The following is a 27,360-nucleotide window of genomic DNA, read 5'->3' on the forward strand; positions in this document are numbered from 1 at the left end:
TCTCTGCATGTGGAATCTAATACTATTGTTAAGAGCAGAAGAGAACAAAATGTTTGGGTTTGTACAAGTCATGTAACAGCTTGTCTGTTTACCCCCAATTCTCACAATAGGAGACTGCACCTAAAGTGGCTTTGATGGGGAGTGGAGGACTGTGTGTGCAGCAGTTACAACCTATGTGCTGTCCCACTGCAGATGGAAGCAGATGCCTGCCCTCTGCTCAGTATGCATACATACTCTGATGGTTTCTTCACTAGTCACTTCAAGTCGTATGTTCCCTCTGGATCAACTTCACAGTGCATGGCAGGGCTATGTCATGGCTGGCAGTGCTCCAGTGAATGTAGAGTGCTATGGATGAATGCACCGATACTGCAGTGAGTGTGACCTGAGGTAGTGCAGAGAAGCTATGGGTTCTGGTGGTTAGAAGGAATGGAGGAGGCAGGTAAGAGAAAGGAGCTACAGCTGGAGGGACAAAACTAAAGGACCAGGAAGAAAGGAAAAAAAGGGGGGGGGGCGGGCGGGGGCAGAGCAGAAGGGACAGAGGTGGAAGAATGTGATGTGAACAAATCAGTGGTGTGGTCCCTGGTGGATCCGTACCTGCTTAAGCTTGTCTAAATGGATTCATGTTTTACCTTATCTGCAGATTTAGGCTTACATCAGTAAACTTCAAATTCACCCATACAAATTTGCGGAGAAATAGAACAGCAGTGAGTAAGCTTTAGATCCAAAGTTCAATGGCCTGGAGAATATTTGAGATGGCACTGTTAAATCTTTTGTTCTCACTGCCTGTCTTCTGAAGTTTTCACCAAGAGATCATTAGGTTTCCTTGCTGTTCATTGTCTTAATTATTCTGGATTATTTTCTCATGTTCCTGTGACCCTTAAGTACTCCCAACACAGGTACTAAGGATTTCTGCCAGGAGGGGGACATGCTACAAGTCTCCAAAGCATCCTTCTAAAGCAAGTTGGATCTAGAAATGCTGTTACAGTTAATTTAAAACCAGAAGTTTAAATTACAGTAGCTGGAAGTTGAGGTCTTGGCAAGCTTAATGCTCTCTTCTGTTGAGACTGAACACTTATATCATCTGCTGTTCTACTAAGCACTAAGCACAGTGCCTTTGAATTCTCAAATATTTGTATGGACATAGCCAGATGCCTATGGAAAGATTCTTCTGAATGAAACTGCTTACCTGATTTGTATCTAAAAGTTGAAACAAGGAATGCAAAAATTACTTTTCCTCAGGTTTAATATAAGAATTGGCCATACCAGTGGTGGGATTTTGGTGTTAACTTCGTAAAGATTTTTTTACTGTAAATTACACCCACCTTGTCCTTGTCCTTCACTTCTTGATTTAAACAGGCTCAGGATGGCTAAAGCAGCAGTATAATGGATTAACTTGTTTTACATTAACTGCAAGGCATTCTAAGAAGAACTGATCTATAGGGTTTTAATTTTTTTCAATGGTGTGTAGTTGTCTAGCTTCCATGTATCCATCTGCACTAAGACTTGTGTTTGTGCACCTTGCTAATTGCCTACTACTCTTTGTTCTGCAAGGTACTGCTTTTGACAATCTGAAATGAAAGCTGCTACCATGGAAGAAAGCAAAATCCTACATTTACTGTGACACTGAAACAACTTGTGTCTTTATGAACACTAAAATAATACCACTTTCTTCAGTCAGCAATAGAAATGAAGTACTTTCAAAACGGCTTAATGTACCTCTGTCCTGGTTTCAGTTGGGATAGAGTTAATTGTCTTCCTAGTAGCTGGTACAGTGCTATGTTTTTGAGTTCAGTATGAGAAGAATGTTGATAACACACTGATGTTTTCAGTTGTTGCTAAGTAATGTTTAGTCTAAAGTCAAGGACTTTTCAGCTTCTGATGCCCAGCCAGCAAGAAGGCTGGAGGGGCACAAGAAGTTGGGAGGGGACACAGTCAGGGCAGCTGACCCAAAGTGGCCCACGGGGTATTCCATACCATGGGATGTCCCATCTAGTATATAAACTGGGGGGAGTGGGGGCAGGGGGATCGCTGCTTAGGGACTGACTGTGTGTCGGTCGGCAGGGGGTGAGCAATTGCATTGTGCATCACTTGCATATTCCAATCTTTTTATTACTACTATTGTCGTTTTATTAGTGTTACTATTATCATTATTAGTTTCTTCTTTTCTGTTCTGTTAAATTGTACTTATCTCAACCCACGAGTTTTACTTTTTTTTCCGATTCCATCCCCCATCCCACTGGGGGGGGGGAGTGAGCGAGTGGCTATGTGGTGCTTAGTTGCTGGTTGGGGTTAAACCACGACAACCTGAGAAGTATTTCTTCTTGCTGATAATGGGTGTCAGCACCTGTTCAATCATATAGCAGTTAACTATAAATGTAAACCAGTTGTTTGTTTTGGAAAAAACAGAAAAAAACTTAACCACCCTTTCCTACAACATTGCTGATTGGTCTATTGTGGTCTACACTTGCAGTTAAACTGTACAGTCTAGTGTATTTCCAATAAATGTCATATATGGTAAACCTAAGCACCCATTGTCTAGTAACTGCAACCTTTCAAAGCCCCCTGGCATTGACAGTTGGTTCAAAGGAAAGATCAGCACCTTGTTGAGATTCATGTTTATGGAAGAACTGAAGAGTGCCGATAACGAGAGCTTGTGTGAAAGCACTGAGTCCTTTTAGAATCCTTCTGTTTCTCAAGGTGAAAGTTGTTCTTTCACTTGCACAGGACCTGTTAATTTATTTCTCAAATAATTTGATAGCTTTGGTTTATATGTTGGCATAGGATTGAATTATTCTAAAGGTGAGGTTACATGTTACAACTACGCTGAACTAAGTGCTTACCTTCAATGAAAGGAAGCAGTCCTGTGTCTGCCTGCCTTCTTGTTCCTGGCTGTGCTGTCCCACTTCTTCCCTTGCACTGAAGATAGTGGTCTTCACACCCTCTGTTGAGCCAAGTCAACTTGTTGAGCCAAAAAAACATGAATGTGAGAAGTGATATAAACTTTATGCAGCCAGCAGCAAGGTGAGACACACTGAAAGAGGAGACATGGAGGATCTCTTTATCTATAGGAAGCTATTGGGTGGGCTGAAATTATATTACCTCTGCAATGTGTATTACAATAATTATTTCATATTGCATCTACTAGAAAGAGTATTTGATGCTGTAAACAATGTATGTTATTATAACAGTAAAAATTACAGTTTTGTAAACCAGTAACATTGTTAAGTTAAAGTCTTTCAGGCTCATATATCACAAGAAGTTCAGCACAAGGTGGCTTTTTTACATTTTCTCCAGAACAAATTGACAGTCCTTTAATCAAAAAGTTTAAAAACACTGAGCTAAAAAAATATTATCAGCTAGAATATAATAAAATGAACAACATAACATAGTAAATATTTTCCTAATCATGCACCCAATCCTTTTTATACCAAATTAAATGAAAGCATTGCCCCTGCTGTGAACTTCAGTATTCCTAGAGCCTGTTCAACTTTGTGGACACTCTGGTAAGAAATCTGCTTTATAATACAGCAAGTTGCATCATTTTGGTGAGTTCTTGTTAATGGGCTTTTGGGGGGGCTGTGTAGATATTATTTACCTGTCAGATAACTGCTTTGGTTTATCTAGATTTAAACTCATTTACATATAGCAGCTGCAGCAAAATCTAGTAGGTATGTTGTGAAACTGGGAGTAAGGAAGTGTGTATCAGAACCTGTACTTTGAATTAATTTATATTTTATAGTCATGTCATATTCTGAACTATCTAGCTGAAGTACTAGAAGCATGTCAACTTCTTAGCCTGATGCTCTACACAGAGTTTTATTTTCTCTATTTATAATTGCCAGTTTTGAGGAACATTCGGCAAGCTACACAATTTCCCTGCTTTTCCTGTGAAAGAATAGACAGAACAAACAGAAACAGGGTGCTACTGCACAGATGATGTTGTTTCCCTATCTATCTGCAAAGTGAGATGCAATAATGGCCCTTATTTACTTAGGATCCTAAGTCTCCCTTGTCTTTGAAAGAAGTGTAAGCACGTATGAGCTAAAAATTTCTGAAACTAGGCTCCAGCCATTGATGTCACCTAGGTGTTTTTAAAACTTCTATTCAATATTATCATCAACTGTGGACAGAATGTTTTACATTATCATGCCATTTTGTCATAAAAACATTTTAAAAGTAACACAGGTACAAAAGTTATTAAATACATTAAAATAGCAAGTCAAGCACAAGATTCTTAAAACTTGAGTGTACCTGAATTTTGCTCTGCAGATCCTGGGTCCCTCCAGAGACTATTTATGCCAGATTTTGTAGAATAGACAGCTGAGAATTTGGATTACAGCGCAAAATTATTTTTACTTTGAATCCAGATGTCCAAAAGTTAAAAATTAATGTCTTCATCTACTTCATCAAGTAACCTTCAAAATGTTGTCCTGTAATAGGAAACAGCACAGAACTGCAACTTTATCTTAAGATTACAGCTGATTTCGGAGTATGTTTTCTGCTGGTGCTCTGTGAGGAGTGCTGTACTTAGACAAGAGGAGATTTAATAGGAGATGACCCGTATTGTCATCAGCATGGCATGATTTCCAGTAGCTGTGGAACAGATTAGGGTCATCAGCAGAGAGAACAGCAGAGCTTTACCAGCACAGCCCAGTATGGCTTACACAGGCAGAGAAAGGAGATAAATCCACAGCTATCAAAGGTAGGAAGCATTATTACTGACCTGTACATTTTATACAATAGTGACCATAACTCCATGTTTCTTGACAGTGTTATTTCATAGGAAAATGTGCAGTAACTTTGCCATTTTAAATTAAGGCAGAAGGAACACAGTGAAGAGATTATGGAATTTATAGTCTGTTGGAAATCATGTTGATACTGGCTTTTTATTGTATTGTAATTTGCCTTTTGTACAATTATTTGTTCTCCCCTGTACAATGTACTTGAGAAACTCTTAAGATTAAAGGCAGTCAAAAATGATAGTGGAGTTAGATAGCAAGCATTTTTTTTTAAGGGGTTAATTCTTTTGTTGTTTTATTAAGAATATAGGGCAGCAAGCAAACTTGGAATTTCATCACAAATTATGCAGTTAAGAAAAATTTGCTTTGCCTTTTGATCTATAAACATTGTACTCTTGATAAAACTACAACCATCTTGCATGAGCTCTAAAATTACAGATGCATTACAAATAAATATTAAATGTATTCAAGAACTATTTTGGGTGTTATCATTGGTACATAAGCAGCTTTTTTTTAGTCTGGTAATTTTTGTGTCATGCTAAATCCCCACAGTTTTAATATTTGCATAGGAAGACATCATTCCTGTCAACTTCAGTCCATGTTCAGCTGACACCTGCTTCAGTTAAGAGGTGACCTCAGTGGGAGTTCCACCCATGGTGATTATGTTAAGTCCATTATACACGCATCTGGACATCAGTTGTGTAATTACATGGCAAAGCTTGGGTGTATTCACCTGAGAACCTGCAGACTCCTGTATATGTGTATCTTTCACTTTCTTGGTCCATAAAATACTTTTCTGATGACTCTCTGAAAACCTTTATGTGCATTCCTGTGCCTATGTCTGGAAAGACAACAGCAGGTTTCAACTGCTTTGCAGCACAGTCTTGAGACAAGAGAAGGCAACTGTAGATCAGCCTCTTGATCTACTCATACTATAATTAGACGCACCTTTATGAACTGAAATATAAGCTGTTCTGTTCCCTTTTTAATTAGATGTCTGCCTTCTATCAGAACTTCTCTTTAGGGTATTTTTATTAAACAATGCAAACTAACCACAAATAAAAAATTACTGTTATTACAGTACAGGTTTTATGTCCAGAGGTACAAAATAAAAGCAATAAAATAAGACCTTTTTTTATCTGAAAAACAAGTAGAACTGATATTGCTGAAATGGGTATTTCTTAGTTTAGCATACTGCTAGCTTCCAAAAATAAATCCTGCACATGCTGCAGAGAAAAATACTGTTTTCTTTGCCATTTTTGTTAGCACCATCAGGAAGATCCACATTTTGTAGTTAGATGTTATGAATCGAAAGAAAATAATCCTTCATACCTTTATAGTCAGAGGCCCAGTTTGACTTGCTGCCATTTACAGCTGTGTATTTTTTTTTCAATCTCTGTCCATAACTAGTAAGCAGCCTAGTATCTGAATATCCTATGGTATCTGGAAAAGAAGAACAAAAATGTTTTAATTTCCATTCTATTACATAACTATTATTTTATTCCAGACCTTCAGGACAGGGAGATGGCATTTGACAGGAGGGTATTCTTTGTCAGGCTATCATAGATGCTAAAATCTGGTTGAACAAGGAGAGACATGCCAGGACAGAAGAATGTCTGCTACTGTACGTATTATTCTGTACTTGTACTTCTGTACTGGTCCTCTGTGAAGGAGCAATATGCTAAATAAGTCTGTCAGCAATTATTACTAGAGTTTTTCTGCACCAAAAGAGAAACTGCAAAGAGATATAAAGATTAAAATTGTATGCTCAGTTATTTTCAAAAGTAATATTATTTGTGTTCATTATGTCTTTTTGTTTTGGCATGTTATTAGAGATCTTTAGTTTAAAATACTTCTGATTTAACACCAGTCATGTTGTGGATTTACTTGGCTTTTCAGTGTCATCTCTTCAGTCTACCTGGACCTACTTGGTCTCACTTTTTTGGCCTCCCTGGACCCCTCCAGTGTCAAGACTTCAGCCTCCTTGGAACACTTTAAACTCCCCTTTTCAGAGTCTTTGGATTTATCCAGTCTGAGCTCTTCATCCTCTGTGGACTTCTCCAGTTTCACTTCTTCATCTTCTCTGGACCTTTCAAGTCTCACATCTTCAGCCTCTTCGGACTTCTCCAGTACCTCCTCTTCAATCTCCTTAGAGCTCTCCAGTCTCACCTCTTCAGATTCGTGGGAGCGCTCCAGTTTCACTTCTTCAGTTTCACTGGACCTATCAAGTCTCACTTCATCAGGGTCTCTGGATCTCTCTGGCGACAGTTCTTCAATCTCCTTAGAGCTCTCCAGTCTCACCTCTGTACCCTCCCCAGATTTCTCCAGTCCTACTTCTTCACCCTCTCTAGACCTCTCCAGTCTCACTTCTTCGTCATCCCTAGATGTTTCCAGTTACACCTCCTCAGCTTCCTTGGACTTTTCCTGTACAATCCCTCCATCTTCACTAAGTGTCTCAGAGCGCACCTCCTCAACCTCTTCAGAATCACTAGATCTCACTGATTTTAACTATTTCATGTTTCAGGGCTCCTCTGACTTATCCTCATTGACCTCTCAGGATGTTTCTAATCTCATCTCTACACCATTTCTGGATGTCTCCAATCTCACTTTTCAGGATGCTTCTTCCCACACTTCCTCAGTTTCTTTGGACGTTTCTAATCTCACATCTTTAGTTCCCCCAGACCCATCCACTCTCACATTTCTGGATGTTGCTAATCGCACTGCTTCAGCTTCTCTTGATCTCTGCATCTAACCCTCTTAACATATTCCTTCTTCTCTCTGCAACCTCTCTACATGTTTCCAAACTTTCCTCCTTTATGTGCTCTTTTCTAAGTTCTGTCTCTGAAAGTTCTTATCTGAGGAAAGTTTAGGGCTTTACAAATATATCCTAGCATCTGAACAGAACTGGGCATGAAAACAGGTCATACAAATCTATAATGGTGCCTTGTTTACAGCTGCATAAACATCAATATATATATCTGGCATTTTTGTAGAGCACAATTTCTGTCACTAATTTCCATTCTGTCTCAGCATGGTACCTCCCCCAAAAGTTTAACTTTTTTAATTCATGCTGAATTTTTATCTATCAAGATCAACAAATAGTAAATGGAGCTAAATGTGCAAATAATTGCATCCAAGTTGTATCTCTCCATTACAGATTTAAATCTGAATGCATTGCACAGAATTGCAGGCAGAGGCATTTCAGATGGAGGTGCAGAGAGAGAAGATTTGGCAGGAAAAGAAAACTGGGGGAAAAAGAGCAGGTGAGGACGGGGGTAGGGAGAAGAATCAGAGAAGGTGTGGGGCAGGAATAGAGGGCCATGTAGCTGGAAGAAAGATGTTGAACTCTGCTAGCATAAATTTTTTTCTGCCAAGCCATATCTGTGGCCTGGGCTGCCCATGAGGCTTAAAATAATCTTATTGATAATTATTTTACCTATTAAATCATCAGATGTTACCATTAAAACAGCATTTGTATGTAACATCCCCTTTATCAATATACTATATATATAAGAAGTAGTGCAGTTACTTGTGTTGTATCAAATATGTTGCATAGGTAGCAGAGAGGGGCTCCTTAAATCTTTGGTGCTTTCTTGTATCTTTTTGTTATCATTGTTATAGCTAGGTTTTACAAAACAAATATGTTTTGTTTCTAAATCATATCACTGGTACTGTTTCTGTGTTAAAAGCACTATCATAACAAATATTATTTAATTTTTACAAGTTGGAAAGCTTTGCTCCAATATGCCATGTCTGTCTCAAAATTAGGATAGAAATGGCTCACAAAAAAAAAATAAACAAGGAAATAAATGCATGAAATAAGGATTATTTTCTGCCTCCTTTATACTAGTTATTTCTTTAAAATTAAGTAGAAAAGATTGTAATACATGGATTTTTAGAAATGAACCCCAAATTCAACAGAAGCAAAATTGTTTAGCAATTATTAAAAAAAATAACAAATCATTGGTCCAGATGGAAGGAACTAGTGTAATGTAGCATCCTAAGGTGTCCACTTTCAAAAATGTCATCACAACTGGCACTAACTAGAGTCTTCTTCAGTAATTTCAGTAGAGAGATTAAGTAGGCAAATTAAGGATGGGAAATTCTCTCCATCTTCCCACTCTTTCTTACTGGTTGGTGTTCCTACTAATTACACTAATAGGCAAACTTCTCGTACTGTCATATGCTATCCTGGAGACAGACTCTGACATATCTGGTGAACAATTGCTCTTTTTGTTCTGGTGGATCTATACTGACATTACAATGTGTGGATTGTTAATTGCAATGGCTCTGGACTGAGATCTCTAATAAAGCTGAAAAATTACTCTGTACTTTAAAAATGTACTGTAAGTGAAAACATCACTGCATAGTGATGCGAAGTCACTGTGTGATTTCCAGGGATTTGCACTTCAGCAGATACGAAAATCGGCAGGAAGACAGAAGGCCTCTGTGCAAAGAGGACCAAAGTCACAAGCGTTTCCTCAAGATCTGTACAGCTTCTGGAAGATTCTTATATATTCTGTGACATGGTTTGGCTCTAGATGGAAGGAATACAGAGAAGAGGTATACATACTTAAGTGCAAGGATTTAATAAAAACCCAATCCATAATCTCCTTGAGTCCTTAGTCCTAATTATTTAAATGAACATTAGGTTACGACCAAATTGATTCCTTATCAAATATGATTCAAGTCCTCTCATAACTTTTTGCTTATTATATATGGAAGATTGTCTATTTTTCCACCAAGTGTTGACAGATGATGACAGTGTCTAGTTTGCTATGTTGTCTTTTATGAATTTGTTTAGAGCAAATGATTGAATATAATTTCAGATGTATGCATAAATGGTCTTACATCCAAAAGAATCCCATGCTAAGGCATCATGTCTGATGGGATAAAACTGAGTATGGCACAGCCTGGCCACACACTGATTAAAGCCCCAAATTGAAGACAGTCTGTGTTTATAAAAATCATTGGCTTGTAAACCATTTTCTTCTTTATAGTCTTACCTAGAAAAAGCTAAGAACTGATGGCACAAAGGGGTAATAACAACTGATTTAGCTGGAAAAAAAACCATGCTTTTACCTACTTGCTTGGACTCTTAGATGACAACAGGACTACTTAGGAATGAGTTAATACGTAACTAACTAACCTAAGTGCTATATAACTAGCCATTTGCCTCACAGAAGAGTCAGGCTTTAAATTCTGTTCTTTAGTTAATTGACGTGTAGTGTGTTTCTGGCAAATTACCGGCTCTGAATCACGGAAGACCACACACACGCCAACCCCGGGGCAGGTCCCAGCCGGCCACAGCCGGAGGCGGATCTGAGACCTTGCCAAAGAGGGAAGGTCCCAAACCTTTCCCAAACAGATCCCATCGGGGGGAACTGGGACAAACACATCGGTTTGGAGCGGTGCTGACCACGTCGCTCTGTCTGCGCGGAGGGAAAAAGGCGGTGCCGCGGAAGGAAAGAGGCGGTGCCGCGGAAGGAAAAAGGCGGTGCCGCGGCAGGAAAAAGGCGGTGCCGCGGCAGGAAAAAGGCGGTGCCGCGGCAGGAAAAAGGCGGTGCCGCGGCAGGGGCGCCTCAGGAGGAAAGGCCGGGAGTCGCGTGCCTTATTCAGCCCTCTGATTGGTCGCTGCTAGAGGAGAGCGCTTGTGACTGGAGGAGCGGCTGTGTAGTTGCCATTGGTCAGACTCCCTGAGGTAATTCGCATTCCGATTGGCGGAAGGATCATTCCTGTTTGTTGACTGGCTGGGAGGCAGCGCTGTGGTCTTTCCCCTTCCGGTGGGCGCTGACCTTGCCCGGGAGCGGTGCCGCCCGTTCGCCCCCGTCTCTCGGCCCCGCAGCCATGGTGGCATACTGGCGGCAGGCCGGGCTCAGGTACTCGTCTGGCGGCCACGAGGCTCCTCTCGCGACTTCCTTGCGACAGCTGTATCGGCCGGAGGCGAGGGCCTCGCAGGGAGGGCTGGCGGCGTCACAGGGGTGCCGCTGGAGGGGGTGGAGAAGCTTTTGGGGCGGGTTCGAGTCTCACCTTCGTTTTCTCGCCCCTTTTCTCTCCTGTCTTTAGTTACATCCGGTATTCCCAGATCTGCGCCCAGGTTGTTAGAGCAGCAATGAAGCCTCAGTACAAAGCAGAGGCAGAAAGGGCGGCAATGGCCACTGTGAAAACTCTGAAACCCAAGAAGGAATAAAATGTAAGTAAACTGAGTGGGCCGGGGTGCCTTATTGTAGCTTTTTATACGAGGAGTGTTGGTTTCCCGGTGTGAGTCAGGTTAATGACAGTCCGTAACTGCTCGGTTCATTTCGTGCTCTATGTGGAAAAACGGCTCTGATCTTCATGCATGAAACTGGAACGGATTGCTGACTGGTTTGGTACAAATGTATGCAGATGTCTCTGCATCCTGATGATTACGTGTGGGATGGGAAACTGTTTAATCTCGTTAGTTTGATAAAGTGAGATGTTATATCCATCAAGCCCTGCTTTGAACGATCTGGGGTTTGGTCAAAGTTATTACGGACTTATGCAAAACACCTGGGTTTCTGTAGTGATGTTTATAGGTTTCCTGTCTCTTGCTTTACCAAGCCAACAGACAGCCTCTCCGAACTACTGTTTCCCCTAATTAGCAGATTTATTTGTGTAAGGGTTATCTACTATCTGTGAAAGATAGATGCTACTTGTACCTCCATTTGTGACACTGCATGCATCACGAGCAGCTGAAATCCCTTCTAAGTAGGACAGCTTCTATTCCTGATCTGAGATTAAATATTACTACCTTTTGTTTGAAGCTGTCGTGGTTCAACCCCAACCAGCAACTAAGCACTGGGCAGCCACTCACTTACTTCCCCCCTACCCAGTGGGATGGGGGAGAGAATCGGGGAAAAAAAAGTAAAACATGTGGGTTGAGATTTAATAGAACAGAAAAGAAGAAACTAATAATGATAACACTAATAAAATGACAATAGTAATACTAAAAGGATTGGAATATGCAAGTGATGCACAATGCAGTTGCTCACCATCTGCCGACCACCACCCAGTTAGTCCCTAAGCAGCGATCCCCCTGCCCCCAGTTTATATACTAGATGGGACATCCCATGGTATGGAATACCCCGTGGGCCACTTTGGGTCAGCTGCCCTGACTGTGTCCCCTCCCAACTTCTTGTGCCCCTCCAGCCTTCTTGCTGGCTGGGCATCAGAAGCTGAAAAGTCCTTGACTTTAGACTAAACATTACTTAGCAACAACTGAAAACATCAGTGTGTTATCAACATTCTTCTCATACTGAACTCAAAAACATAGCACTGTACCAGCTACTAGGAAGACAATTAACTCTATCCCAGCTGAAATCAGGACAGAAGCATACATTTGTATATATTCTTAATTGAATAACTTGTATTTTAAATCTCTCATAGGAACTGATCTGTGGTGAATAACAGCAAACTACAAAGCTGTAGGCAAGCTCCAGACTCTGCGATACAATGTCATCACATTAACTGTAAAACTTGCCACTGTATGTAAATCAGCATGCTAATAAATGTAATTGCTGTTAAACAAATTAATGTGTGGAAGGTGGTGTTCCTCTTGAAACAAAGTACTCTATTTTGCAGAGACATTTACCTTTTCGCTTGTGTTAAAATAGAAGTCTACCATTCAGTGGCAACATACGTTTATTTTTAAGGCAGACCTCTTGTTGGATATCATGCTGGTATTTCAGGTACACAAATGAGTGAGAGACTTGATTGTTGTTTAAAACTTTTCTGCCTACTTCACTTCAATGATTAATGATTACTTCTTTGGAAAAAAAGTTTTCTTCACTAAAACCTATGTCAACAGAGAATATAGGTATATAATTTCGATAATTAAAAATACCTCTGTCGGTTCTCTCTGCTGGAAGTGGTACGCTGTTGACTTTAATATTCTCTGTCATCATGGTGTTCATCTTCCATTTGTGCTTAGAACAAAACTAACTCAGTGAAAACTGATTTGATGAGGCTTAGGGTTATGACTAAACTGGCAGCAGGATATTTTGCCATGGATGTGCTGCACAGGATCTAATCTCCAAAGCTGTCTGGAACACTGGGAGTTGGAGACCTGGCATCCTGTAAGAGGTGGAGAAGGAGGCACAGAAACCCCTGCACCATATGGTAATTGCTCAGCTATTGGTTGTCCTTCTTGTTACCGCTGTGTCACTTTACTGGGGGGAGAAGGACACACGTTCACTGGGAAACAGTAGGAACGGAGGGTGACACTCCATCTGCTCTTGGTTAGGGGGGCGAAGTCATACTTTCAGCTGTACTGCTTTGGGGGAAGTGTTTGCGTGTTCCTGCTGCTGTGTGTCTTCACAGCAAATGTGACGCTGTCCCACTGCACAGGAAGAAATAGAGCATGCTTGCAGAATTGGCTGCAGGCTTACGTTCACCTAGATGCTTCTACTGTTGAGGCGTTACTTTCTTCAGAGTATAATAAACTCTCTCCTCTAAAAGTATAATAAAACTAGCTCAATTTTTTCATGTAATTTGAAGTTTGTCCTTACAAGAATAAATTATTTTTGTCTATCAAATGTTTCAAGTATTAAAGTTTTATAGAATGGTATATAATTTTTATTTTGAAGAACATTATAAATACAGTGAAGGGTAAGAATTTTTTTTTTTTAAGTCAAGATGTGTTTTTTATTTAGTGATTGCCATTGAACCTGTATCTAACTAGCTGCAAACCATTCTATCCATTTTGCTGTACTGAATGATAGGAAGAAAATTGACAGTAGTTAGTTAGTACACGGGGGAAAAAAACCCAAACCACACACTGAAACTTTTACACAATGTTCACAAGTTTCCATGCTAATATAACTCTATAGTTTGAAATAGAAACAAACCACACAATGATAATGAATACAAGCTCTGCAATAATATAAAAGCCAGCAATGTGATAGAACTATTAAAGTGACATTAAAAAAAGTAAGAATGTGTATATTCAGTCTTTTGCCCCATGTTCTTTCCCCTTCCCTCCCCTGCAACTTAGTTACTTAAGGAACTGAACTTGTCTGCAGACCTACATCAGTCTGTGGAGTGTATAATAAAATAGATAACTGCCTTTATAGGCCTCACAGATGTGCCTGTGTTCTTAAAACAGTAACAAGTTCACAAACAAAACACGGACTGTGTTTACCTGAGAATAAATAAATTTGATGAGTTGATAGCATATTCTGCTGTTGCTTATCATTCTGATTATATACACAGACACAGAGACTGTATATTACATTCAGGATCAGCTGATAATACTCTAAAAGTGAATACATTTACAAGAAAGGCTGTTACGAGACATCTTCATAGTGGCTCTTTTTTGGGAGCAATTCAGTGTCAACAGTTGTTTAGGAGAGTAAAGCATAGCTGCCATTAATTCCAAAAGCATTGTCTTGTAATACTGAGTATATTTTGGCCAGACGTAGAGTAAAAATTCTTAAGAAAGGTGTTATTTTCAGTATGCAGATGATGGCTACTGCTTTTTCTTTAGTGAGTGTCCACAGGCTTATTCGGAGAATGTTTTGATATTACCATTGTTTTTACAGTGCTTCCTTTTCTGGGTTGGCTTCCACTTCTACCTCTTCATATTCCTCAACATCTGCAGTGGCATCCTGGTACTGTTGGTACTCGGACACAAGGTCATTGGTGTTGCCTTCTGCTTCAGAAAACTCCATCTCATCCATACCTTCACCAGTATACCAATGGAGAAATGCTTTTCTTCTGAACATAGCTGAGAACTGTTCAGAAACCCTGATGAAGAGCTCCTGAATGGCTGTGTTATTGCCAATAAAGGTAGCTGCCATCTTTAAGCCTCGCGGTGGTATGTCACACACAGCCACTTTGACATTATTAGGGATCCACTCCACAAAGTAGGAACTATTCTTGGTCTGGACAGCCAGCAACTGCTCATCCACTTCTCTGGTAGACATTCGGCCTCTGAAGATGCATGCCACGGTCAAGTAACGTCCACGACGAGGGTCGCAGGCTGCCATCATGTTGCGTGCGTCAAACATTTGTTGAGTAAGCTCTGGCACCGAGAGCGCTCTGTACTGTTGGCTGCCTCGAGCTGTCAGTGGAGCAAAGCCTGGCATAAAGAAATGCAGGCGAGGAAAGGGCACCATGTTAACAGCCAGCTTCCTCAGGTCTGCATTCAGTTGACCAGGAAAACGGAGTGAGGTTGTGACACCGCTCATCGTTAGGGACACTAAGTGGTTGAGGTCACCGTAGGTAGGATTGGTGAGCTTTAAAGTTCTGAAACATATATCGTATAGAGCTTCATTGTCAATGCAAAAGGTTTCATCTGTATTCTCTATCAGTTGATGGATGGAGAGGATGGCGTTATAAGGCTCTACGACCGTGTCAGATACTTTGGGTGAAGGCACAACACTGAAAGTGTTCATAATCCTGTCGGGATATTCTTCTCTGATTTTGTTGATGAGGAGCGTGCCCATACCTGAGCCTGTACCACCACCAAGTGAATGGATGAGCTGGAAGCCCTGAAGGCAGTCACAGCTCTCACACTCATTCCTGACCACATCCATGACGTTTTCAATCAGTTCAGCGCCTTCTGTGTAATGGCCCTTAGCCCAGTTGTTTCCAGCACCTGAATTACCTGTAAACATAATTACAGAAAGAACAGCCACAAAGTTAACAAGAGAATTTTTAAAGGCTACAAAGATGGGAGTTAAAAGGCTGTTCTGGGGCAGTTGACTCTAGTTAGTTTGCTGACAGCATGATGTACATACCATGAATAAAATTGTCAGGTCGAAAGAGTGGGCCTATTTTGCTAGACCGTACACTGTCCATTGTACCAGGTTCCAGGTCCACCAAGATAGAACGGGGCACATATTTATGGGCTAGGACAAAAGAAAATGAATGCGAACAGTTACTGTTAGAAGTCAAAAAGACAGCCTTATAATCTACTCTGAAAAATCCAACCCACCTATAGTGATTTGGGGATATTTTTTCTCTTAATTACTTATTTTAACCTTCATGTTGGCTCCGCAAATTGCTCTGCCAACAGAGCTGAGCACTTACAGTAAGCCTCATTGAAGTACACGTTAATTCGCTCAAGCTGCAGTGATGCATCCCCACGGTAGTTCCCAGCGATGTCAATTCCATGTTCGTCACTTATCACCTCCCAGAACTGGAAAAGGAAAGAGGTTCAGTACACTCACGAAGATTTTTTTTTTCAGCACAATGTGTTCAGCACCAGCTCTGCTGCGCTCATGCCTGACTGCACAAAAAGTGGGAACTGGGCCTGATGTGGGGGGTGTTTTGCCATTTACGTATTAGATCGAGCAGGGATCCTCCTCTCCCCCCTCCCCTAATAAGGTCAAGGGAAAAGTTTAGTAGACCATTTATGCTTCTTAACTATCACTCATGCACTAATAGGTGGAGGCCCTCAATTTGCTCCCTTCATAGTAAAGGAAAATTGGTATTAGCTTAAATAACACAGGTACTAGTTGGTATGAGCTTAACAAAAATGCCGGGGGGTTGTGTGGATTGGGGAGGGCTGCTTTGAGGCTTGTCATGCACAAGTGGGACTGTGGCATGGCAAAGCTGGCTCAGACAAATTTGTATGTGAGCAATGCTTTCCACAAACAGATGTTGGTCCTAAGCGTCCTATCTTGACATTCATATGGATGTCTTGTGCTGGGGCTCTTATCTAGGCAGCAGCCACAGCGGTGTTAATGTAGACACACCCACCCACTATAATGACCAGGCTATTTTAATTTTAAAGGTGTCCTGGTTTAGCATTCAGTCTTGTTTTGAGTGTAGAAATAGACCATTGCCAACATGCGCATGGGATGTGTGTGTGTGCCCGCTTTTCTACAGGTCTTGTTAGATATAAGCCGTTTCCAGGTCAAAGCCAACAGAAAAAAAATACAGCTCTTTAACTATCACACTGGCTGCATTCAGTCTGGGTCTAACATGACATTCCCTGGCCATCCACAGCTTCATGTTCCAATAAAAGGAATCAAGGTGAGATTTGTGGGAGCAAGAAATGGAGGAAGAACACAAGGGAACAATCCTTCAGCTATTACGTTCAAAGCTATTATCTTCAAAGACCTCCCAGCCCCAAATTAACCCAGATGATACTTTTTTTTGACAACTTCCTACTTAACAGTAAAAAAAAAAGGCCATTACACAGCAAAAGCAATGGTTTTTTTTCTCTTAGCACACAAAGTCAGCAATGACCAACTTCTCTCAAAGCAACAACATACCAGTGTTTGAACTACACAAAAATACTCCAAATGACATGACGACCTCTCGCAGGAGGCCAGTTAGGCAGAAATCCTTAACTAAACTTTATGCCACTCTTAGAAAAACCTAGTCGGTCACTGATAGCACAGGTCATTCTGTTGACTAATACAATCCCATATTAATGATTATAATGTGAGAGTTACTGCCGTATGGCTGAACTAAAGTACTTGCATCACGATTTCGCAGCCCTGGAATCACTGGTCCTTCACTTGTCCCAGTATTTTGCAGACTAGATTAGTGCCCCTGAGAATATGACTCCCAGCAGGAATGCTCTGGAGCACTTATAATCACTGTGCCATAGTTATTGCAGATGTTTCATTCTTTGACAGACTTAACATTAACCTCTGCACAAGGAACAAGCCCATCTTATGACTTTCATATCAAAATACTCATATTCACTGCTAACGTGCCATGCATCCTACTATTGAGTTGTCAAAGTAATAGTTCTCCCTGAAAGTCCCCATCTGTTAACGATGTTTGACCTGCTACCACTGATAGCACTTAACTACTAATGACCAATACTGAAAAGAGACCTTACCTTAGCTCCAATTTGGTTCCCACACTGGCCAATCTGAAGATGCACAATTTCACGCATTTTGTGTAGCTTAGACCTGTTGGTGGCTACAACCTAACAGGTTTTCTAGTTGCAGTCCCCAGAACAAGCCCTCTTTCTGCTGCTGTATCAGCTACACCCAGTGCAGTCCGCCCCAAGGGGCCTTTTTATACTGGGGGGACTGTCACTCAGCAAGGGGAGTAGCCAGCTCCTCAGGCTGCTCACCAAAGCATTTCACAAGGAGGCAAAGTGCCTATTCACTGCCTGTGTACAGGGTACAAGAGCACAGGTACATTACTGAGTGGCATGGAAAAGAAAGCTGTCACACGCACTCCTTTACAATTAATTCCAGTTCTCTGTGCAGCAAACAGTGTGATTCATGAACATCTGTGCACACTGTATTTGTTTTTCATTATTTTATACATAATATATGTACAAATAAATATATATGCATATATAGAGATTATAGCCAAAACTGAGTGATCTTAATCTATTAAGTACATGTGTTTCTGACACCTAATTTAAATTTTAACATCATATAAGTCATACGGGACAACATCCATAATAAGAACAGTAACAACTTTTGAGCAGTACCCTCCTATAATCACGACATTCAGCGCATTGCCAGGCAAACTTGCACTTCACTAATAAGCATCATTCTCAGTATCTAACTGCATGACAGAGGGGTACAGACAGGATCAGTAACAAAAAAATACTTTGTAAAACATCAATATAAAACTGCACTCTCAGTGATATATGTTCTTTAAACATTTAATAAGAATTCATCAATTTCAGCCAAACTAAAATCTGAATCAACTTGTGACTAACTTGCACAGATGCTTTCTCTCTCTCTCCCCCCCTTCTCTTTTCTCTCTTTCGCTCTCCTCCTTTCCTGCCATTAAGAAATATAGTATTTCTTATATTTCTTATTTTCTTGTATCTGAGACGTAGTATTCCAGAACTTGCCAGGAAAATGCTAGAGGTGAAAACCCAGTTCCACTTAAGTTAACTATAACATTCACTGTGTGAAATGTTTCACTGCATTAAAGGAAACATGCAAGGCTGAGCAAAATGTAACACAGTCATGTTGCCTGCTGATAAACAGGACTAATATCACTGAGCAACAGAAGCCCAGAATGGACTGTCTTCTGGAAGCTTATAGTAGTTTTATTACATGTCAGAGGACTGTCAGTGCTTTGCAAGAACTATAATTAGGAAAGCACCTTAAGCTGTTTTGTATGAAAAGATGACAGTGGAAGGACTTGACTCATTGAAAGTAACTACTTTACCACTTTATGGCTTGCTAGAGATAAGGAATCTCTGAGCTTCCATATTGTTCCAAAAGAAAAATCAGCTTATTCCAGACTTCCCCACCACAGACGATTTCCACTTCTTCCACCGGCCAACGGAGGAACAGACAACTATTCCTAAGACAAAGTTTAGCACCAGAAGTGCATTGCAAAAAAGCAGCTAGCAAACATTCTGTCATCCTCTGCCAAGCTATGAGCTATCCTTGATAGGGAGCAATAAAAGCAAGACTTTAAATTCAGGTCGATTAATTTTGTTTCCTTAAAACACAATAGTTTTATCATTTTCCAAAAAATAAGTATTCTCTAAACAGTTTAGTTTACTCTGCAAGACAACATAACAGTTATGTTCCATTGCCATGTTGTAGGTATTTTCTACCATGGCAGTGGATATCTTCTACAATTTCCTAAGACAAAATTCTGGAAAGGTTATTTGGACATTTACTTTGAAAGCAAATTTCATTTTATTCATGCACATTTCATATTTGTTTTCTCCAACAATGCTTAGCTAAAAGTAATAGTGCAATTCTGAGTTGTATATTCAATTGCTGCATTCTGAATGGGAGCTGCATTGACACAATGTGTCAGAGAGCTACTGACACTAAATAAATACTACTTATAATATGCCACGTATTAATCTGAAATAGCCAAAACTTATGAAGAGGCTAATTCACTGTCCAAAAAATCTAGCAAAATAATTTCAGCAATAAATATACTTACTGAGAGCATCTCACATGCAAAATTAAAAAAAAAAAAAAAAAAAAGGAAGTGAAAGAAATATGCAATCACTTAACATTGGTTTTTCTCTTGCTAAAAATAGCCCCCTGGAATCATGTGCCTCTTCTGAATCACTTCCTTACAGAGTCTTAAAAATGATGGCACATGACACAAAGTACCTGAGGTGCTTTGTGAAGCAGAGGTTGTTTCAAGCCTCTTTTCCCTTTCCTCCCCAATTGCATTTCTGTGAACCTCCAAGTCTGTCTTTATACCAAACCTGGTACATGAAAAGCCTGTTTCTATGTAGATTTTGTTTGCAGGCCTGTCATTCCTCAGCTCTGAGAAACCTCAAGCCTCTTAACTGCCCGAGCGTGCTTCCCAGGCGCAGCCATTGAACATGTGCTATTGCAGATTAGTGGTGTCAGCGTCACCAGAGAAAGAGGAGACGGTGGCGGAAGGGTTGGCTTCGAGGGACTTTTGGCACCGCGGAGATTAGGAGCAGCCTGGCACTGGGCACAGCTATTACCAGCCTGTCCCGCTGTGTTTATTATCAGGCTGCCCACTGCTTCCATTGCCTTCGGGGTGGGCCCTAGATATCAAAGCCCTGGTGATGGGTGTAAGCTAAGACCACAAACAAGCCAGGGTTTTTTGGTTACTGGGGGTTTTTTTGTTTCTGTTTTTCTTGGGTTTTGGGGGGTTTTTTTTGGTTTTTTTTAGTGCCACCACAGTACCCACTAGCATGTGCAGGGAGGCGTTCTGGGATACTTTTTCTTAATATGGTTTGTTTCGAAGGAACTAGATTTTCACAGTAGCAGTGAAGATTGTTGAGAAGAAAGCCTATTCAAGTTGAGATAAGCCTGGCTACAGGCCACCAGATAATTTCAGAGAGATCTGTGAATGGCTATCAGGCGAGCTGATGCTAGTCTCAACTAATCTGTGCTAGCTACATCATCCTTAGGAATGCTACCAAAACCCATTGCATTCAACAGGCAATAAAGACTACCTACTTCACATTTTCATTTCCGTTAGTAAGAAAAATTATTTAAAGACTGCCTCCCTCTGGCAGGTGGTCCAAAGGAAATAAGGCAGGACTGCCTACTCTAAGTTATCATCAGTGTAATGAGCCCATATGTTTAAACAAATAGGTTTTGGTACAATCGGAGTGCACAACCGAGCGGTTCGTTACCTTTCCCACGCTGCAGGTCTATGACCAGGCAAAAACTTGGGGCTTGCAGCATGTGAATTTATCTGCTGGGTAGTGCCCTTACCCTGGACCCTACTGCCACAACCGCATTTACTGTTCAGTTTGGGTCATTTGATGAATTGCCAAAAAGGTCAACTGCACAGAAGTCAGGCTCAGTTCTTGCTCTGCTGTTCCTTTTGTTGCATTGGTTCTCAGTGCCTCAGTTTCTCTATTCATAATGTGGAGCTAATAAACCTCATGCCTCTTATAAAAAGTGCTGAGAGCTAAGGAAGAAAACCTATAAGGGAAGAACTGGCTGTGGTTTACTAAACCTGTTTACCAAGCATGAAAGCCCTAGGCAACATAAGAAAAAGAGACTGGTAGTCCACTCACACAGATACTTAAACCTTCTGCAGGAGAACTAGGAAACTATTTTTACTATTGACTAAATCTTGTAGCAGATCATAATCTTCAAACGTTCCGAACCCTAAAGCATAGCCTAAAAGTGGATGCAGGCCTGTATTCCTTTTGTAAATTGCAGCACAAAAGGGCTTGAGAAATTAAAAACTTGGGATTAGTGAAAAAACCCAACCAACCAAAAAAAAACCCCACCAGTCTGCCTGCTCTGTGCAATCGCTCAGTCTTACACAACGCTGATGCATTAGGCCAAAGGTAAAGGGACCTGCACCCAGCCACGCAGGGCCTGCGTCTGTCCCACGCACAAGCCCTCTTGTCACAACCCCTGTGTTGAGAGAAACCGCATATATTGAATCAGCACTGTATTTAAATGGATTTTCCTATTAGGTTTTGGGTTTTTTTTTTTGGGGGGGGGTGATCAAAATCGCTCCACTGCCCGTGGGGCGGGTGCTGCTGCGCCCTTCACGGCCCGAGAGCAGGGAGGGTGAACACCGCGATTTCAGGTCTCTCACTACTTTTACTCCTTATCCCCCCCCAAAAAACGAACCAGCCGTCATTAGGAAGGACCCAGCGAGGCGCACGCCGCAGCTGGCGCTAGACAGACGGTGATAAAAAACACCAAGTAACGAAGACGGGGGAAGCTCCGCGTCCCCCGACCACGCCGTGCCGTGCCGTGCCGTGCCGTGCCGTGCCGCCCCCAGCGCCCCGCCCGCCGGCACCACCTCCCCCCCACCCCCCCCCCTTAAATACCGGCGCCGTGGAAGGAGGCGGTACCGCTCCCAGCATGGCCGAGCTGTGCCGGCATCCCGCATCCCTCCTCCTGCTGCTGCTCTGGGGCTGCCTCTGCCCCCCCGCCCGCGCCGGCTTCTACTTCAGGGAAGGGCAGCGCTGCTACAAGCCGGCCCCGCGCAAGGCTCCCGGCCTGAGGTGAGGGGCTCGCCCCCCCGCCCCCCCGCTCCCGCCTGCGCGGGGGTTTTGCAAACCCGGCATCGCCCGGTTACCGGGGTCGGGGTCTGCTCCCCGGGGCGGCCCTGGACCCGCGGGGGGGGGGGGAAGGGGGGGTGGGTGTCCTGTGGGAGGGGGGTCGCGCGGGGCGCAGCGGCGGTCACGAGGCCGGTCACGCTGCCCGCCGTCACGTGACCCGCGCCGCTCGCTGGACACTCGCAGCCTCCTTACGAAAACTCCGTGAAAGCGGAGTTTTGGTTTTTTTTTTTTTTTTTTTTCCCCCACAAAAAATCCCCTCATTTGCCTGAAACTACAGACCCGGCCAGCAAGGGAGCTCGTTCCTTCTTTCTGCCCCCCCCCCCCCCCCCCCCCAGGACCTACCCCCGCCCGCACGAGTACCTGGACGTCTCCGCGCTGCCCCAGAGCTGGGACTGGAGGAACGTGAACGGCGTCAATTATGCCAGCACCACTCGGAACCAGCACATCCCCCAGTACTGCGGGTCCTGCTGGGCCCACGGCAGCACCAGCGCTTTAGCAGGTATGCTGGGTGCTGCCTGCTCACCCGCCGAGCTGGTTGCCCCCAGCGATATACGTGGGTTTTGGTAAGCAAAGGAAGCTTTATCTTCAGCTTGCAAAATAGCTGGTATAAAGACAAGGCGCCAAGTTAGTGACTAATGGCGGCAAGAACCGAGGCAGAGACGTTTGGGAATGCACCAGGAACAGGGGGAATTCCCAAGCTGAAGGCAGGGAGGTTTGGTTTCGATAGAGAAAGCAACCAGAGAGAGCTGTCCCCACTCTTTCGGAATTGTGCGAGGGGCGAACGCTGGCATGGTTAAAAAGCTGTTTGCAGAAGGAACTCATTCATAGCCCCTGCGAGACTGCTGTTTAGGGCCTGGGGTAAGAATTGGGTTTTCTGCCCCTCTTCTTGGAGGTGCGGTGATGGTAGCAGCAGATGCAAAAGCAGTTATCATGTCTCCTTCCCTTTTTTGGTACCTCGGCCTGCCACACTACATCTACAGCAGCAAGGGGCTGCTCCAGCGATGCCTGGACATGAGGAAATGAAAGAAGTTGCCTCTTGTGGGAAGGGCACGCAGCGTATCAGCTTCAAGAGCCCTGTCACTCAAATGAACTGCCTACCACAGCATACAGACCAGTCTAGTTTCAGCAGATACCTATCAATCAGCCGCCTTCTTGGGAAAAAGGGAGGTAGTGGTTTGCTTTAGTTGTGAGAAATATTTTCCCTAGAGAGAGTACATGATGATTTGCATGCAACAGTAACATGCTGCAGAAGTACTGTTTGCAGAGGGAGGCTGTAAGAGGCTTAACTTTCATGGAGAAAGAGAGGAAATTGTGCAGAAATGGGAAGACAACACAGGTGTGAGCAAGCACCATGAGTCACAAAGGATCCATTCTTAAGCAGTACAAGAATAAAGATATGTATGAAACCTGCCATGATGTAGTGAAGTACTAGGACAGATAAAATACAGCAACTTCTTAATTACATAGCTTCAGTTAAAACCTAATTTTGTATGTAGGTATGCTGGTATGTGCATCTTTAAGTTATATAAAAAGTTGGTTTTAAAAAATCAGGATATTTTTTTCTTATCTGCTGTGAATAGTTAAAGCATTCATTCCCTGTCTTGTTGCTGGAAGAGTAGGCTGGGATAATGCTGCCCAGTTCTGTCAAGTATAGCTGAATGTTGTTAGTACTAATAGGATTAAAAGCACTACAGTGGCATCAGACAAGATAGCTAATGCAGTGTGAGAAGCAGTTTATAAATACTCATCGGGATGCTTTTTTGCCAAGTAAGCTAGTTGTTTCTGACAAAATAAGGCAGCAGGATGGTGATGCCTGTCTGAGATGGCAGGGTAACAGTGAGATGTTGACGTAACAGTGAGGATATACTTCTGAAAGCTTTTCCTTGCTTTAAGTTTGTGAAGACTCTCGGAGCCAGACCTGGGCTGCATGGGCTTATACTCTCTGCATGGGTTTATGCATAAGTCTTTACTCCTGTAAAAGAGGCTAGTGAGAGTTGGTTTTACAATGTGTGTTTGAAAACTCTTTGCTGTCAAAGACAGGAAACAGATGTGCAAGTTTTCAGAAGCTGTGACTTGAATTAAAAGAGATCTAGAGCACTTCAAGGCTTTAAACAGATCTTATCTGCACAGTTTTGAATTTTTAATGGAAAAAACTTCTAATGGAAACCCACAATAATAACTCAGCCTGCTGGTTTGAGTTAGGTCATGCTATGTGCCTCACTGTCAACAGTAGAGGATTTTCCAACCGCAAGTACTGTTGCCTGCAAACAGTTACAAGTTCAATGAAGGAGAGACAGTTTTAACACTAGTTGCAATGTATAGCCACCCACATATTCCACTAACAAAACCCACTTTCTTATCCTTACAGATCGAATCAACATAAAGAGAAAAGGTGCATGGCCTTCTGCCTACCTCTCTGTTCAGAATGTGATTGACTGTGCTGACGCAGGATCCTGCGAAGGTGGAGACCACTCAGGTGTTTGGATGTATGCCCATGACCATGGCATTCCAGACGAGACCTGCAACAACTACCAAGCTAAGGATCAAAGTATGATGCCTATTTGGTTTGCTGTAAGGCTTCATCCCAGGTTTAGCAGATTTTTATATATACATATAAAAAAAAGACAGTTTCTTGGGTTTTCAGTATACTGGTTCCTGCCTTTCTGTGTAATACCTGCTGTTTGACTGACAGAACAGGTTTTCTTTGCAGGCCTCTGTGTGTCTCTCTACTCTAGCCAGATAGCAAAGCATTAAATCATGCCCAGACAAGTTTGCACAGCTAGGTTGTTTTAACTTAATCTCCTAAGTCTCTGATATACAATCTCTAATGTACCAAAATATTTACAAGTGTCACTTCAAGCTAAACAAAGGAGAAATGTAACCTTTATCTGGTCATGTATGACTAGAATAGTTTCTGTATCTATACAGAAGCACATCTGAAACACTTTCTCCTCAAAGCACTTATGCCTATGAAGTAAAGAATAGTAACTAGTGATTTTAGGGACTTTTTAAATGTGGCTTCCAGAAAAGAATTTATTTCACCAGAGACAGTATTAATATCTGCTTCAAATAAGTTAAAAGGAAAAAAAGCTTAGTGTCATATCATTAATTCACTTGAAGAAAAGCATTCTCTTGCAGTGATAATCTCACTTTTGTTTTGTAGAGTGTAAGAAGTTTAACCAGTGTGGAACTTGCGTCACTTTTGGAGAATGCCATGTGATAAAGAACTACACTCTCTGGAAAGTTGCTGACTACGGGTCTGTCAGTGGAAGAGAAAAAATGATGGCAGAAATCTATACTAATGGACCGATTAGGTAAAAAAAAAAAAATATCTTGAATGGTAAAAAAGAAAATGTTTATCTACTAGTAATATTGGGATTGAAATACTTGAAACTCAGTCTAATGACTGAAGTGTACTTCTCTACTCCAGCATATGTTAGCAGCTCTGCACTAATATGCAGACTTTAGCTTGCTTGTGGATAAACAAAGCTCTGAAGTCAAAATGCAAGAAAACCAATTGTTTTTTAGCCAGGCCCCTGCCCTGATCTCCTTGTAAAAAAAAAAAAATAATGCTTTCTCTATTTTATTACAGCTGTGGCATAATGGCTACTGAAAAGTTGGATGCTTACACTGGAGGACTTTATACAGAGTACAACACCTCACCTGTGGTGAATCACATTGTATCTGTGGCTGGCTGGGGTGTAGAAAATGGAACAGAATACTGGATTGTTCGTAACTCATGGGGTGAACCCTGGGTAAGGAAACATGGGAACAAACATATTTGCAGAATGACTTCAGAGGAAAGGTGGGTTTTCTTACTTGCGAACAGGAAGCCGCAAAGCTAGCGTGTGGATAGGAAAAGTAAAACTTTCTTTGAACTAGACTAGCAATTAAAAAATGAAGACAGGGATATTCAGCCAAAGTTACTTGAGTAATGTCAACTCAATCCCAAATGCTACCCTTCTGTGGACATGCAGCTCCTGTTACGGACAACTGTTAGTTACTGTTAGTTGTAGGCAAAAATCAAGTCACATAACTGGAAGAGATGAGGGGGATGTAAATACACCAAAGCAGATGGCCCCTTTAAACAAGGCTGCCCTGAGAACCCAGTGTTACACTTCATCTTGACTGAATTCCTAGATTCACTTACAAGTCATTCATACTTAGAAGACAGAACAGACTCAATAGCATACATTTTCTATAGTTATGTTTTCTAATTCACAATACAAATTGATTCTTTACAGGGTGAAAGAGGGTGGCTGAGAATTGTGACCAGTGCATATAAGGGTGGAAGAGGAGCAGAGTACAATCTCGCTATTGAAGAAGACTGTGCATATGGAGATGCTGTAGTTCCTTGATTCTATATTGTACATCTTTCTGTTTAGGAACTGCTTTGATTGGAAGCTTCCCAGCATAACCTTTTTCTGTTTAAAGAATAGTAGTCTAAAACTCTTTCACAGTTCAACACCATCTGGCAGTTCTGCAAAATTAGCCCAGATGCAACACACAATGTCTTCAGAGTAACATAAATACAGAGCTGCCTTTAGATAATTATTTACAACTTAAAGTAATTTACTCATGAGAAAGTTGTCTGCCTTGATGCATGGTATTTAAATTGTATTGACTTAATCACAGGAACTGTGTATGTAAATCTCTGTATATTTTTAAATACAAATTACGTAGACATACTGGGAAGGAAAAAGTATACTCAATATTTGGGTCTAGAGCTTATATTAAATTCTCTGACAATATCAAGCAAATACCATCTCACAGTGATGCAGATGAAAAACAAAGCTAAGTCTGGAGATGATATATTCAAAACCTAAATTCCCTGTTGTTTCCTTGGCCTCCTGGTGAGACAGTGTTGTTGGAAGTATCATACAACGCACTTGCTTTTATCCAACTCAAATGATGTAACAGGAATTACGTTGATCAAACAATAAAGTCTAAACGCTTCTTAGTTATTTAGTCTTGTCTTTACTCACATTCCTTGCTTTAATATGTGACTGGCTGTGCCATTTTTCTCCTAAAGCAGCAAAGTATTAATTGCCACAACCCAGAACTCTTAACTAATCTGAAGAAAGGTAGTAAATTCTCTTCCTTAGTAACTGGCTCAGTTTTAAGTGGCAAATCAGTGCCATATCAAATATTACTAACTAACATTGTTAACTGCAGTTA

General features: G+C 41.7%; 4 protein-coding genes and 1 long non-coding RNA gene across 9 annotated transcripts in view; 3 read left to right on the forward strand and 2 right to left on the reverse strand.

Moving 5' to 3' along the window:
- ZNF831 (zinc finger protein 831) overlaps positions 1-6,240 on the reverse strand; it is a 60,985-nt gene extending 54,745 nt beyond the window's left edge. For 2 of the 3 annotated variants that reach the window (XM_069804204.1, XM_069804197.1), the window contains exons 1-2: positions 4,252-4,539; positions 2,841-3,031 (exon numbers count right to left, since the gene is read on the reverse strand). The gene's annotated coding sequence lies outside the window, so the exon portion shown is untranslated. Of the gene's footprint in view, positions 1-2,840; positions 3,032-4,251; positions 4,540-6,071 lie in introns of those variants that run through there. The other variant, XM_069804186.1, reaches the window with a different exon arrangement.
- On the forward strand, positions 4,583-7,619 carry LOC138689362 (uncharacterized). Its single transcript, XR_011328240.1, has 3 exons — positions 4,583-4,702; positions 6,247-6,363; positions 6,639-7,619. It is a non-coding gene; the product is annotated as an uncharacterized lncRNA (long non-coding RNA).
- A 2,741-nt stretch (positions 7,620-10,360) lies between these two features.
- Positions 10,361-12,289, forward strand: ATP5F1E (ATP synthase F1 subunit epsilon). Its single transcript, XM_069804339.1, has 3 exons — positions 10,361-10,618; positions 10,806-10,932; positions 12,147-12,289. The coding sequence occupies exons 1-2, from the start codon at positions 10,587-10,589 to the stop codon at positions 10,927-10,929; spliced, it is 156 nt and encodes a 51-aa protein (XP_069660440.1). The 5' UTR covers positions 10,361-10,586; the 3' UTR covers positions 10,930-10,932; positions 12,147-12,289.
- A 1,102-nt stretch (positions 12,290-13,391) lies between these two features.
- On the reverse strand, positions 13,392-22,108 carry TUBB1 (tubulin beta 1 class VI). Of its 3 annotated transcripts, none has more exons than XM_069804263.1 (4): positions 21,973-22,108; positions 15,792-15,900; positions 15,500-15,610; positions 13,392-15,366 (listed from the first exon to the last, which is right to left on the reverse strand). In XM_069804263.1, the coding sequence occupies exons 1-4, from the start codon at positions 21,982-21,984 to the stop codon at positions 14,294-14,296; spliced, it is 1,305 nt and encodes a 434-aa protein (XP_069660364.1). In that variant the 5' UTR covers positions 21,985-22,108; the 3' UTR covers positions 13,392-14,293. The 3 variants fall into 3 exon arrangements, with proteins under 3 accessions (XP_069660364.1, XP_069660372.1, XP_009920042.1); XM_069804271.1 differs by lacking the exon at positions 21,973-22,108 and adding an exon at positions 19,778-20,222; XM_009921740.2 differs by lacking the exon at positions 21,973-22,108 and adding an exon at positions 17,560-18,707.
- On the forward strand, positions 21,945-27,146 carry CTSZ (cathepsin Z). The gene is made up of 6 exons (XM_069804328.1): positions 21,945-22,125; positions 22,518-22,681; positions 24,551-24,730; positions 25,346-25,496; positions 25,775-25,937; positions 26,427-27,146. The coding sequence occupies exons 1-6, from the start codon at positions 21,983-21,985 to the stop codon at positions 26,538-26,540; spliced, it is 915 nt and encodes a 304-aa protein (XP_069660429.1). The 5' UTR covers positions 21,945-21,982; the 3' UTR covers positions 26,541-27,146.
- The last annotated feature ends 214 nt before the right edge of the window (positions 27,147-27,360 follow it).

Source organism: Haliaeetus albicilla, chromosome 2 (assembly GCF_947461875.1).
Source record: "Haliaeetus albicilla chromosome 2, bHalAlb1.1, whole genome shotgun sequence".
Lineage (NCBI taxonomy): Eukaryota > Metazoa > Chordata > Aves > Accipitriformes > Accipitridae > Haliaeetus > Haliaeetus albicilla.